The following is a 14,556-nucleotide window of genomic DNA, read 5'->3' as shown; positions in this document are numbered from 1 at the left end:
AGAGCAAAAATGGTTATGTTTGAAGGAATAGTTCTTCCAACAATGTTATATGGTTGCGAGGCATGGGCTATAGCTAGGGTTGTACGGAGGAGGGTGGATGTTTTGGAAATGAAATATTTGAGGACAGTATGTGGTGCGAGGTGGTTTGATCAAGTAAATTATGAAAGGGTAAGAGAGATGTGTTGAAATATAAAGAGGAGAAAGCAGAAGAGGGTGTGTTGAAATGGTGTGGACAAATGGAGAGAATGAGTGAGGAAAGATTGACAAAGAGGATATATGTGTTAGAGATGGAGGGAAGGAGAAGCAAGAGACCAATTTGGAGGTGGAAGGATGGAGTGAAAATGATTTTGAGTGATTAGGGCTTGAACTTACAGGAGGGTGAAAGGAGCACAAGGAAGAAAGTGATTTGGAATGATGTGGTATGGTTTCAGTGCATTACACATGACAGCTAGAGACTGAGTGTGAACGAATGTGGCGTTTTTGTCTTTTCCTGGTGCTACCTCGCTGAAAGGGTGGGTGGGGGGTGCTATTTCCTGTGTGGTGGGGTAGCGATGGGAATGGATGAAGGCAGCAAGTATGAATATATATATATATATATATATATATATATATATATATATATATATATTTTTTTTTTTTTATTTTTTTTTTTTTTTTTACTTTGTCGCTGTCTCCCGCGGTTGCGAGGTAGCGCAAGGAAACAGACGAAAGAAATGGCCCAACCCAAACCCCATACACATGTATATACATACGTCCACACACGCAAATATACATACCTACACAACTTTCCATGGTTTACCCCAGACACTTCACATGCCCTGATTCAATCCACTGACAGCACGTCAACCCCGGTATACCACATCGCTCCAATTCACTCTATTCCTTGCCCTCCTATTCACCCTCCTGCATGATCAGGCCCCGATCACACAAAATCTTTTTCACTCCATCTTTCCACCTCCAATTTGGTATCCCACTTCTCCTCGTTCCCTCCACCTCCGACACATATATCCTCTTGGTCAATCTTTCCTCACTCATTCTCTCCATGTGCCCAAACCATTTCAAAACACTCTCTTCTGCTCTCTCAACCATGCTCTTTTTCATTTCCACACATCTCTCTTACCCTTACGTTACTTACTCGATCAAACCACCTCACACCACACATTGTCCTCAAACATCTCATTTCCAGCACATCCATCCTCCTGCACACAACTCTATCCATAGCCCACGCCTCGCAACCATACAACATTGTTGGAACCACTATTCCTTCAAACATACCCATTTTTGCTTTCCGAGATAATGTTCTCGACTTCCACACTTTCTTCAAGGCTCCCAGGATTTTCGCCCCCTCCCCCACCCTATGATCCACTTCCGCTCCCATGGTTCAATCCGCTGCCAGATCCACTCCCAGATATCTAAAACACTTTACTTCCTCCAGTTTTTCTCCATTCAAACTTACCTCCCAATTGACTTGACCCTCAACCCTACTGTACCTAATAACCTTGCTCTTATTCACATTTACTCTTAACTTTCTTCTTTCACACACTTTACCAAACTCAGTCACCAGCTTCTGCAGTTTCTCACATGAATCAGCCACCAGCGCTGTATCATCAGCGAACAACAACTGACTCACTTCCCAAGCTCTCTCATCCCCAACAGACTTCATACTTGCCCCTCTTTCCAAAACTCTTGCATTTACCTCCCTAACAACCCCATCCATAAACAAATTAAACAACCATGGAGACATCACACACCCCTGCCGCAAACCTACATTCACTGAGAACCAATCACTTTCCTCTCTTCCTACATGTACACATGCCTTACATATATATATATATATATATATATATATATATATATATATATGGGAGTGGATCTGGCAGCGGATGGAACCATGGAAGCGGAAGTGGATCATAGGGTGGGGGAGGGGGCGAAAATCCTGGGAGCCTTGAAGAAAGTGTGGAAGTCGAGAACATTATCTCGGAAAGCAAAAATGGGTATGTTTGAAGGAATAGTGGTTCCAACAATGTTGTATGGTTGCGAGGCGTGGGCTATGGATAGAGTTGTGTGCAGGAGGATGGATGTGCTGGAAATGAGATGTTTGAGGACAATGTGTGGTGTGAGGTGGTTTGATCGAGTAAGTAACGTAAGGGTAAGAGAGATGTGTGGAAATAAAAAGAGCGTGGTTGAGAGAGCAGAGGAGGGTGTTTTGAAGTGGTTTGGGCACATGGAGAGAATGAGTGAGGAAAGATTGACCAAGAGGATATATGTGTCGGAGGTGGAGGGAACGAGGAGAAGTGGGAGACCAAATTGGAGGTGGAAAGATGGAGTGAAAAAGATTTTGTGTGATCGGGGCCTGAACATGCAGGAGCGTGAAAGGAGGGCAAGGAATAGAGTGAATTGGAGCGATGTGGTATACCGGGGTTAACGTGCTGTCAGTGGATTGAATCAGGGCATGTGAAGCGTCTGGGGAAAACCATGGAAGGCTGTGTAGGTATGTATATTTGCGTGTGTGGACGTATGTATATACATGTGTATGGGGGGGGGTTGGGCCATTTCTTTCGTCTGTTTCCTTGCGCTACCTCGCAAACGTGGGAGACAGCGACAAAGTATAAAAAAAAAAAATATATATATATATATATATATATATATATATATATATATATATATATATATATATATATATATATATATATATATTAGTAGCGGTGATGTGAGAAGGAGATGGAATGAGTATTTTGAAGGTTTGTTGAATGTGTCTGATGACAGAGTGGCAGATATAGGGTGTTTTGGTCGAGGTGGTGTGCAAAGTGAGAGGGTTAGGGAAAATGATTTGGTAAACAGAGAAGAGGTAGTAAAAGCTTTGCGGAAGATGAAAGCCGGCAAGGCAGCAGGTTTGGATGGTATTGCAGTGGAATTTATTAAGAAAGGGGGTGACTGTATTGTTGACTGGTTGGTAAGGTTATTTAATGTATGTATGACTCATGGTGAGGTGCCTGAGGATTGGCGGAATGCGTGCATAGTGCCATTGTACAAAGGCAAAGGGGATAAGAGTGAGTGCTCAAATTACAGAGGTATAAGTTTGTTGAGTATTCCTGGTAAATTATATGGGAGGGTATTGATTGAGAGGGTGAAGGCATGTACAGAGCATCAGATTGGGGAAGAGCAGTGCGGTTTCAGAAGTGGTAGAGGATGTGTGGATCAGGTGTTTGCTTTGAAGAATGTATGTGAGAAATACTTAGAAAAGCAAATGGATTTGTATGTAGCATTTATGGATCTGGAGAAGGCATATGATAGAGCTGATAGAGATGCTCTGTGGAAGGTATTAAGAATATATGGTGTGGGAGGCAAGTTGTTAGAAGCAGTGAAAAGTTTTTATCGAGGATGTAAGGCATGTGTACGTGTAGGAAGAGAGGAAAGTGATTGGTTCTCAGTGAATGTAGGTTTGCGGCAGGGGTGTGTGATGTCTCCATGGTTGTTTAATTTGTTTATGGATGGGGTTGTAAAGGAGGTAAATGCAAGAGTCCTGGAAAGAGGGGCAAGTATGAAGTCTGTTGGGGATGAGAGAGCTTGGGAAGTGAGTCAATTGTTGTTCGCTGATGATACAGCGCTGGTGGCTGATTCATGTGAGAAACTGCAGAAGCTGGTGACTGAGTTTGGTAAAGTGTGTGGAAGAAGAAAGTTGAGAGTAAATGTGAATAAGAGCAAGGTTATTAGGTACAGTAGGGGTGAGGGTCAAGTCAATTGGGAGGTGAGTTTGAATGGAGAAAAACTGGAGGAAGTGAAGTGTTTTAGATATCTGGGAGTGGATCTGTCAGCGGATGGAACCATGGAAGCGGAAGTGGATCATAGGGTGGGGGAGGGGGCGAAAATTTTGGGAGCCTTGAAAAATGTGTGGAAGTCGAGAACATTATCTCGGAAAGCAAAAATGGGTATGTTTGAGGGAATAGTGGTTCCAACAATGCTGTATGGTTGCGAGGCGTGGGCTATGGATAGAGATGTGCGCAGGAGGATGGATGTGCTGGAAATGAGATGTTTGAGGACAATGTGTGGTGTGAGGTGGTTTGAGCGAGTAAGTAACGTAAGGGTAAGAGAAATGTGTGGAAATAAAAAGAGCGTGGTTGAGAGAGCAGAAGAGGGTGTTTTGAAATGGTTTGGGCACATGGAGAGAATGAGTGAGGAGAGATTGACCAAGAGGATATATGTGTCGGAGGTGGAGGGAACGAGGAGAAGAGGGAGACCAAATTGGAGGTGGAAAGATGGAGTGAAAAAGATTTTGTGTGATCGGGGCCTGAACATGCAGGAGGGTGAAAGGAGGGCAAGAAATAGAGTGAATTGGAGTCATGTGGTATACAGGGGTTGACGTGCTGTCAGTGGATTGAAGCAAGGCATGTGAAGCGTCTGGGGTAAACCGTGGAAAGCTGTGTAGGTATGTATATTTGCGTGTGTGGACGTGTGTATGTACATGTGTATGGGGGGGGGTTGGGCCATTTCTTTCGTCTGTTTCCTTGCGCTACCTCGCAAACGCGGGAGACAGCGACAAAGTATAAAAAAAAAAAAAAAAAAAAAAAATATATATATTTAATGTATGTATGTATTTAATGTATGTATGACTTATGGTGAGGTGCCTGAGGATTGGCGGAATGCATGCATAGTGCCATTGTACAAAGGCAAAGGGGATAAGAGTGAGTGCTCAAATTAAAGAGGTATAAGTTTGTAAATTATATGGGAGGGTATTGATTGAGAGGGTGAAGGCATGTACAGAGCATCAGATTGGGGAAGAGCAGTGTGGTTTCAGAAGTGGTAGAGGATGTGTGGATCAGGTGTTTGCTTTGAAGAATGTATGTGAGAAATACTTAGAAAAGCAAATGGATTTGTATGTAGCATTTATGGATCTGGAGAAGGCATATGATAGAGTTGATAGAGATGCTCTGTAGAAGGTATTAAGAATATATGGTGTGGGAGGCAAGTTGTTAGAAGCAGTGAAAAGTTTTTATCGAGGATGTAGGGCATGTGTACATGTAGGAAGAGAGGAAAGTGATTGGTTCTCAGTGAATGTAGGTTTGCGGCAGGGGTGTGTGATGTCTCCATGGTTGTTTAATTTGTTTATGGATGGGGTTGTTAGGGAGGTGAATGCAAGAGTTTTGGAAAGAGGGGCAAGTATGAAGTCTGTTGGTGATGAGAGAGCTTGGGAAGTGAGTCAGTTGTTGTTCGCTGATGATACAGCGCTGGTGGCTGATTCATGTGAGAAACTGCAGAAGCTGGTGACTGAGTTTGGTAAAGTGTGTGAAAGAAGAAAGTTAAGAGTAAATGTGAATAAGAGCAAGGTTATTAGGTACAGTAGGGTTGAGGGTCAAGTCAATTGGGAGGTGAGTTTGAATGGAGAAAAACTGGAGGAAGTGAAGTGTTTTAGATATCTGGGAGTGGATCTGGCAGCGGATGGAACCATGGAAGCGGAAGTGGATCATAGGGTGGGGGAGGGGGCGAAAATTCTGGGAGCCTTGAAGAATGTGTGGAAGTCGAGAACATTATCTCGGAAAGCAAAAATGGGTATGTTTGAAGGAATAGTGGTTCCAACAATGTTGTATGGTTGCGAGGCGTGGGCTATGGATAGAGTGGTGCGCAGGAGGATGGATGTGCTGGAAATGAGATGTTTGAGGACAATGTGTGGTGTGAGGTGGTTTGATCGAGTAAGTAACGTAAGGGTAAGAGAGATGTGTGGAAATAAAAAGAGCGTGGTTGAGAGAGCAGAAGAGGGTGTTTTGAAATGGTTTGGGCACATGGAGAGAATGAGTGAGGAAAGATTGACCAAGAGGATATATGTGTCGGAGGTGGAGGGAACGAGGAGAAGAGGGAGACCAAATTGGAGGTGGAAAGATGGAGTGAAAAAGATTTTGTGTGATCGGGGCCTGAACATGCAGGAGGGTGAAAGGAGGGCAAGGAATAGAGTGAATTGGAGCAATGTGGTGTACCGGGGTTGACGTGCTGTCAGTGGATTGAATCAGGGCATGTGAAGCGTCTGGGGTAAACCATGGAAAGCTGTGTAGGTATGTATATTTGCGTGTGTGGATGTGTGTAGTTACATGTGTATGGGGGTGGGTTGGACCATTTCTTTTGTCTGTTTCCTTGCGCTACCTCGCAGATCGAGTGAGTAACGTAAGGGTAAGAGAGATGTGTGGAAATAAAAAGAGCGTGGTTGAGAGAGCAGAAGAGGGTGTTTTGAAGTGGTTTGGGCACATGGAGAGGATGAGTGAGGAAAGATTGACCAAGAGGATATATGTGTCGGAGGTGGAGGGAACAAGGAGAAGAGGGAGACCAAATTGGAGGTGGAAAGATGGAGTGAAAAAGATTTTGTGTGATCGGGGCCTGAACATGAAGGAGGGTGAAAGGAGGGCAAGGAATAGAGTGAATTGGAGCGATGTGGTATACCGCGGTTGACGTGCTGTCAGTGGATTGAAGCAGGGCATGTGAAGCGTCTGGGGTAAACCATGGAAAGCTGTGTAGGTATGTATATTTGCGTGTGTGGACGTATGTATATACATGTGTATGGGGGGGGTTGGGCCATTTCTTTCGTCTGTTTCCTTGCGCTACCTCGCAAACGCGGGAGACAGCGACAAAGTATAATAAATAAATAAATAATATATATGTGTGTGTGTATATGAGTGGTTGGCCCATTCCTTGTCTGTTTTCTTGTGTTACCTCGCTGATGTGGGAAACAGTGACTAAGTATGATGATAGAAAAAAATATATGTACCCTAGCTTGAGCCAGGTACCCATTTTATCTACCAACTTGTAAGGTTGGATGAACATCTGGGTTGATTTTGGATCAATTGCTGCAACTAGGATTCGAACCTATGCACTCAACCCTGGGTGGTCCCTGAATGCATCATGATCAGGATTGAAAACCACTACACCGCAGAGGTACATTAGTCAGGAAGATCATGTTTAACTGTAACACACTGGCTTCAATTAGAGATATTTACAAGTAATTCGAGTAGTAGTTTGAACCTGATCTATCCTTAGAGTTGGGAAACGAATTAATGATGATGATAGAAAGGTGGATAGGTGAATGTCAGTAGATGCAGAAAATTTGTGATTGTTTTTCCAATTTTGGTTTACAAGAGGATGAAAATATTTCAGTTCTTTGTGGAGATGCAGTACTACCAAGAATGCTTCAGCCACATTCAAGAGCAAACAGCTGCAGCACTAGCTAGTTACAACAACACTGCAGCATCTTCTACTTCTCCTGATGATCCAGCATCTTTCACTTTCAATTCCCATGATCTTTCCCCTGTAAATTCTTCTATTGCCCCAGAGCTGCTAGCACGACAGGTAAGACCATGGCATTATAACATTTGTGGTTGGTATATTGAGGATTTATATATATTTTGGTTCTCTATTTTCACATCAATGCACAACAACAGCCTGTACAAGGAATGAGTAAGTATGGAGGAATATAAGAACATGTTGATGATTAGTGTTATAAGGGAATTGTGCATCTACTCCTGCGGCACCTGTTTGGGAAAGGCGTCATTTGGAAAGACAGATGAATAAGTTGACACTGATGAACATATTTGAAAGGTATTGAGGAGCTCGATCTTCATGTTATCAGTTGGTCGGTATGTAACAAGTATTCACCTTTCAAAAGCCAAGCATTTGAACTGCGAGCAAAACAGGTAAGATTAAGAATTTAAATGATATCCAGGGTTGATGTCTGAAAAACTTATATATATGTTACTGTGATTTTTCTCATAAATACACATAGGACAGCTTGAATGAGAAAATAAGAGGTATGGATGAACATCAGGTGTTTTTAAGTGATTGTGCTTGAGTTTTCTTACCGCCTGTCAGGGAAAGGTATACTTAACATAGATAGATGGATAACTACATGAAGATGAATATTTTTCAGAGGTAGTAAGAAGCCTATACTTTATTATATCAGATGATTAGTTTGTGACCAGTATTTAGCATTTTTGGAAGCTCAACTTGTAGATGTAGGAGATAATCCATATTGGAGCTGAACTTATAGACATAGGAGATTGTCCATTTGGAAGCTGAACTCATATAAACACAGGAGATAGTCCATTTGGAGGCTGAACTCATAGACAAAGGAACTAGTCCAGTTGGAAGCTGAACTAATGTAGACACAGATGAGAGTCACCATGTGGAAGCTGAACTTATGTCAACACATGATATAATCCAATTAGAAGCTGAACTCATATGCATTGTCCGCAAAAAACTGTCTCTGCCTCCTCATACATTTTCAGGGGCAATGTCATACTTACATTTTAGTACTTTGGCCTTGATTACTATCTGTAGACATCTGAGCATGGAATTAGCAAGGTTCCTGGAGTATTCTAGGTCTGTGTTTTGGCGAGGCACTGATGAGGTGTTGTGGGAAGCAACTGCCTGATCTTGTGTTCTGAGCAACCATTTCTCTAGAAATATCACATGAACCCACAATTTCTTAATTTCAAGTGAGAGTTTGGGCTTGATCTTCCTTAGAGAGGCAAGATCCAACCATCTAGAAGCAACAGTGGAAGAGATACTGCGCCCTCATGCGAAATTCCCAAAATGAAGTGGCAGCTAGGATGAGCAGAGTGAACATCCTTCACTCTGAGAGTCATGAGCATGTTCTTCTCTTTCATACTTGATCACTTTCCTGCATGAGAGAGGTCACACCAGGAACAGATGAAGAAAAGCTGCATCTACTCACATCTATTCTCGAGCTGTCATGTGTAATACTGTGAAATAATAGCTCCCTATTCACAACCGAGCCCCACTGACCTTTCCATGGTTTATTGAGGACTCTTCACATACCTTTGTTCAATCCATTGACAGCACATTGATCCCTATGTAACACATTGTTCTGATTCACAATTTCCTATGCATACCTTTCACCCTCCAGCAGGTTCATACCCTGATTGCTTAAGGTCTTTTTCTCTCTATCCTCCCATCCCCAGTTTGGTCTCCCAACTTTCTTTGTTCCCTCCACTTCTGGCACATACTGACAGATATATCCTCTTTGTCAACCTTCCCTCTCATTCTGTCCGTGCATCTAAATCATTTCAGCATTCCTTCTACAGCTTTCTTAACCACACTTTTAATTGCCAGACCTCTCTCTTGCCTTTTCATTACTTACCCACCTCACAATATGATATCCTCAAACATTTTATTTCCAACACATCCACCCTCAGCCACACAGCCCTATCTACAGCCCATGTGTCACATCCATATCATAATGTTGAGACTAATATACCTTCAAACATACTGATTTTTGACCTCCCAGATAATAATTTATCTTTCCATGCATTCTTCAGTGTTCCCAAAACCTTTGCCCCCCACACCCACCTTATGACTCATTTCTGCTTCCATTTTTTTTCTTCTTTTTAGACTTCAGTCAAGGACAAAAGACCACATCAGTGCTTCACTTTAATTGAAATATGGAGAGAATTATGAAAGGTAAAAAGAGGAGACAAGGGAAAGAATTTACAAATTTTGGAGGAAGTGAAAAACCTGTCTTTGAAAATGTGCCAGGTCATAGTTATCGGGAAAGACATGAGAAGTTAGAGAGTTCCAAAGCCTCAAGGTGAAGGAAAAGAAATAGTTATCAAAACAGCCCTCCCTGAGTTGCCAACAGTCAGACATTAACCATGTGATGCAGCAGCTTTCAAAGTATTGCATGGTTTAGCTAGTGGTGCAGGCACACAAGCAACCAGCTTTTGGGAACAAACACCAAGTAATACTTATAGAAGAGGGAAAGTGAACCATCGTTGCAGTGTAGGGCACGAATGTCAGGTCTGGAAGATAGCCTAGGAGAGTTCATAAGTTGGACTGCTTTCAATTCCACTGTCAAGTAAAGATGCAGAGCTAGAATAATCCCAGATGTGAGAGCAGCACTCCATACAGACAAATCAATCCTTTATATGAATGGGGTAGCTGTTCAGAAGAAAAAAAGTTTCGACCTCTAAATAGGACATCCAATTTCTTTGAGACAGACTTAGCTATATCTGTAATGTGGTTTCCAAGAAAGAGTGGATTGTAGTGTAATACCAAGTTTATTCGTTGGGACAAGAGGTGGAATTACAGAACATCAAAGGAGAGATAAAAGTTGTGAGGAGTTTTTGATAGAGAGGTGGGTAGAAACTGGGTCATGGAGGCATTAAACTTAACTAGATTTCATCTACCCCAGTGAGATATCCTGTCCAAGTCTGAGTTTATTAAGGAAGCTGTGTCAAGATGAGATGCAGATTGAGCGAGAGAAGGAGCAAAATTGAATGATGTGGATGAATGCAGTGTTGAGTTGTCAGCATATTAATGCATTAGGTTATTTGTGGAAGAGAGGAATTTGTTGAGAAATAGGTAAAAAAAAAGTGTTGAGGACAGGATAGAACCTTTAGAGACACCACTGTTGATGGAAAAAGGGGAAAAGGCTGATCCATCAACAATGACAGAAATAGATTGGCCAGAGAAGCATCTAGATATGAAGGGGCAGAGTGAGGGAGGAAAGTCAAAAGAGGTGAGCTTAGAGATGAGACCCTGATGCCACAACCTGTCAAAACTTTGGATATATCTAGGGCAACTGCACATGACTCCCAAAATCTTTCAGGGATGATGACCAGACATTAGCAAGATAGGAAAGAAAATCACCTGTGAATCTTGCCTTTTGGAAGCCATACTGGTGATCAGAGAGAAGGCTGTGAGTTTTGAAGTGTCTAAGGATATGGGAGTTGAGGAGGGACTCATAGACTTTGGAAATGGTAGATGTCAAAGCAGCAGAATGATAATTAGAGGGGTTAGAACAGTTACTTAGGGATGGGATGTATTAATGCATGCTTACAAGAAGTAAAAGTATGGATTTTTAAACAAATGGAACAGACAAGCAAGCACAGATGCAAGTTCAGAGGGATTTTCTTTCAGCACACAGGGATGGATACCATCAGGACTGTAAGCCTTGCTTGTGTCAGGAGAGAGAAGCGCCTTTTGGATAATCCAAAAAGAGATTATGGGAAGGGGCATAGGATTAGTGAGAGGAACATCAGTGGGTAAAGGAATGTTAAAGTCATCTAAGTTGGAGTTAGAGGAGAAAGGGGAAACAAAGAGAGTTGCTTTTTCTATGGGAAAGATAGTTATGATATCATCAGATTGGAAATGTGAAGAAAGGTAGAGCAACAGAAATTGTTAGAGATGCCATTTTGCTAAAGACCAGAATGACCTATCAATAGATGACAAGGAAAGGTAATTGCACTTCCTGTGAATAAGGGAATGCTTTACCTGATGGATAACATGCTTGCAGTGATTACAGGCATTGATAAAAGCTGAATGGTAATCAGAGGAAGGAGAGTTTTGTCAAGCCCTATATGCCTGATCCCTCACCTAAATGGCCTCAGAACAAGAATGGTTGAACCATGAATTGGAAAAAGAGGTCATCTTGGGGGAAGAGGGGATAAATGCTTCCATTCCTGCAAGAATAACCTTTTCTGTGCATTTAACGGAGACAAAAGCATCACCATGTAAGTGACTGTAATGTACCCAAGGAAATTCAAAAAAGAAGATAGGTAAATCATTCCTGTCAGTTTTGTTGAGGTGCCAGTGTTTACTCTCAGAAGGGGCTGCTGCTAGGGGAGGTGCCTTTAAGTTAGATACTTAATGAGAGTGTGATCAGGTGAATCAATTAGGAGCAAGATTGTGTTGTTATAGCAGGATGGACTCGAGGTGAAAAACAGATCCAGAATATTATGAGAGTGGTCACAGTGGTCAGGAATATGGGTAGGGTGATGGTTTGCTCTAAATCATTGAAAATGGAGAATGTGATGGCCTCAATCCCTCCACCATCCGTAGGGAAGGAATTCAGCCATTCCCAATGGTGAACACTGAAATCCCTAAAGTCAAGGATCTCAGCTTGCAAGTGAGATGATGCCATTGTTACCACTTTCCCCTTTGCCCTTTTCCCCCATCACTGATGTTCCTATTTATCGGGCTCAACAGTCTGAGATTATCAACTATGTAAACTTTCTGTTTTTTAAGCTATTGGTATTGTTGTTTTGTGGCACCAGATGGTCAGAGTATGTCCATCTCTGTTGGATCCGTTATATAGTTCTGTAAGGAGAACACTCACTTCAGTAGTGAACTTTTTGATAAGTTGAATGGATAACTTATTATGGGGTGTTGACATACCAGTCCTGAGTTTGGCCAGATGTTTGGCGACATCCCAAGGTTGGAGAAACAAAATGTTCGCTTCTGCTGGTAGGTACATGGGCAGAGACGTAGTATTGAGAAAGGCAATGCAATTGCACACTTCAGAGAAGTGTGTATTAATTTGTTCTACTGCTGCATCATCCAGCGTTTTTGTGGCCATAGAGTAGAAGGCATCTTAACACCCTCTTGTATGAAGGTCACGACAACACAGGGCAGTTATTTGGGTCACACATGACTTGTTCCCTAATTGACAAGAATTCCTTGTGTGTGTTTATAAACATGACAACCCCAAGCTAGCTGTACATTCCAGATGTAAATTAAACTCTTTTTAAAAGAGGCGCAATTAAAATAGAATCCAGCTCTTGGTAAGGGCATGTGGTGTTACTAATATCAAAACAATACTACCAGTGAGAAACAAAAAGACAAAAGCAATCAAAAACCTCTTGTACAAAACTTATAGAAGACTGAATTTGGTTTGGAAAAACTCGCTTTTCTCTGGCTCCCATTCAGCTTATATCATTGCTGGTAATCACCGCAAGCACATTATATGTGAGGCAAAGCATTCCTTCATTCAAAGGAAGTGCAATAATATCTCGTCATCCACTGATAGGTCTTTCTGGTCTTTAGCTTGGGATATCTCTAAGAGCATCTGTCACTCTACCTTCCCTTCACTTTTGCTCTCTGACGGTACTGTAGCCTTCTCTCCCATTGACAAAGCAAATCTCTTTGGTTCCTGATTCTCCTCTAACTCCACCTTGGATGACTATAACATTCCTTCACCCTCTGATGCCCCTCTTACTAATCCTATGCCTCTTCCCGTAATCTCTTTTCGGACTGTCTGAAAAGCACCTCTTTCTCTGGACACAAGGCTTATGGTCCTGATAGTATCCATTCCCATGTACTGAAATAGTGTGCCTCTGAACTTGCACTTGTGCTAGCTCATCTGTTCTGTTTCTGTTTAAAAACCTATACATTTCCTGCACCTTGGAAGTATGCATTGATACATCACATCCCTAAGGAGGTGACTGCTATGACCCCTCTAACTATCGTCCTATTGCTTTGACATCTTCCATTTCCAATGTCTTTGAATCCCTCCTCAACTCCCATATCTTAAACACCTCAAAAATCAGTCTTCTCTCTGATCACCAATGTGGCTTCTGTAAGGCAAGATCCTCTGTTGGTACTCTTTCACATCTTACTAATATCTGGTCATCATCCTTGAAAGATTTGGGGGAGTCATGTGTAGTTGCCCTTGGCATATCTAAGGCTTTTGACAGGGTGTGACATTGGGGTCTCATCTCTAAATTCCCCACTTTTGGATTTCCTCCCTCACTTTGCTCTTTCATATATGGCTTCCTCTCTCTAGTTGTGGGTGGATCAGCTTCCCCCTTTTTCTCCATTATCAGAGGTGTCCCTTGTGGTTCTGTCCTATCCTCTACACTTTTTCTTTTTCTTTTTTAACGATTTCCTCTCCTCCATTAATAATCCAATGCACTCATATGCTGACATCTCAACACTACATTCATCGACATCCTCCATTTCTGCTCCCTCTTCTCTCACTTGATCTGCATCTCGTCTTGACACAGCTTCCTCAGTAACTCAGACTTGAATGGGATATCTTAGTTGGGTAGATAAAAACCTTGTTAAGTTTAATGCCTTCAAGACAGTTTCTGCCCATCTCTCTGTCGAAAACTCCTCAAAACTCTCATCTTTCCTTTGATGGTTCTGTAATTTCACCTCTTAACTCAATGAATATACTTGGTATTAATGAACATTTACTCTTTCTTGGAAACCCCACATTACAGGAATAGCTAAGTCTACCTATAAGAAACTGGATGCCCTATTTAGATGTCAAAACTTCTTCTCTTCTTCTCTTCTGAATAGTTGCTCCATTTATACAAGAGATTAATTTCTTCTTGTATGTAGTACTGCTCTCACATTTGGGGTGGTTCTAGCTTTGCATCCTTACTTGACAGAGTTGAGTCGAAAGCGATCCATCTCGTAAAGTGTACTAGGCTAACTTCCAAACTTGACCCCCTTGCCTTAAGATGCAGTGTTGGTTCACTTTCCCTCTACTCTAGGTATTACTTTGGTTTTTGTTCCCAAGAGCAGGCTGTTTGTGTGCCCACATCACTAGCTAAACCTCGCAATACTTGGCAAGCTGCTGCATCACACAATTATTGTATGGCCATCAGCGACTCAAGGGTGGACCATTTTGATACCTGCTTCTTTCCTTACACGTCAAAGTTTTGGAACTCTCTACCTTCTCATGTCTTTCCCAATAACTAAAACCTAGCACATTTCAGAAGACAGGTTTTTCACTTTCTAAAAAATTTATAAATACTTTCCCTTATGTTTTCT

The 14,556-nt window shown here is 42.0% G+C and overlaps 1 protein-coding gene across 2 annotated transcripts in view; it reads left to right on the top strand.

Annotated features, from left to right (window-relative positions):
- Rint1 (RAD50 interactor 1) overlaps positions 1-14,556 on the top strand; it is a 223,513-nt gene that overhangs the window by 191,144 nt on the left and 17,813 nt on the right. For both annotated transcript variants that reach the window (XM_071663813.1, XM_071663814.1), the window contains one exon: positions 7,138-7,329. In XM_071663813.1, coding sequence (XP_071519914.1) covers positions 7,138-7,329 — 192 coding nt within the window. The remainder of the gene's footprint in view (positions 1-7,137; positions 7,330-14,556) is intronic.

Source organism: Panulirus ornatus, chromosome 7 (genome assembly GCF_036320965.1).
Source record: "Panulirus ornatus isolate Po-2019 chromosome 7, ASM3632096v1, whole genome shotgun sequence".
NCBI lineage: Eukaryota > Metazoa > Arthropoda > Malacostraca > Decapoda > Palinuridae > Panulirus > Panulirus ornatus.
This window is presented reverse-complemented; position numbering and strand designations above follow the sequence as displayed.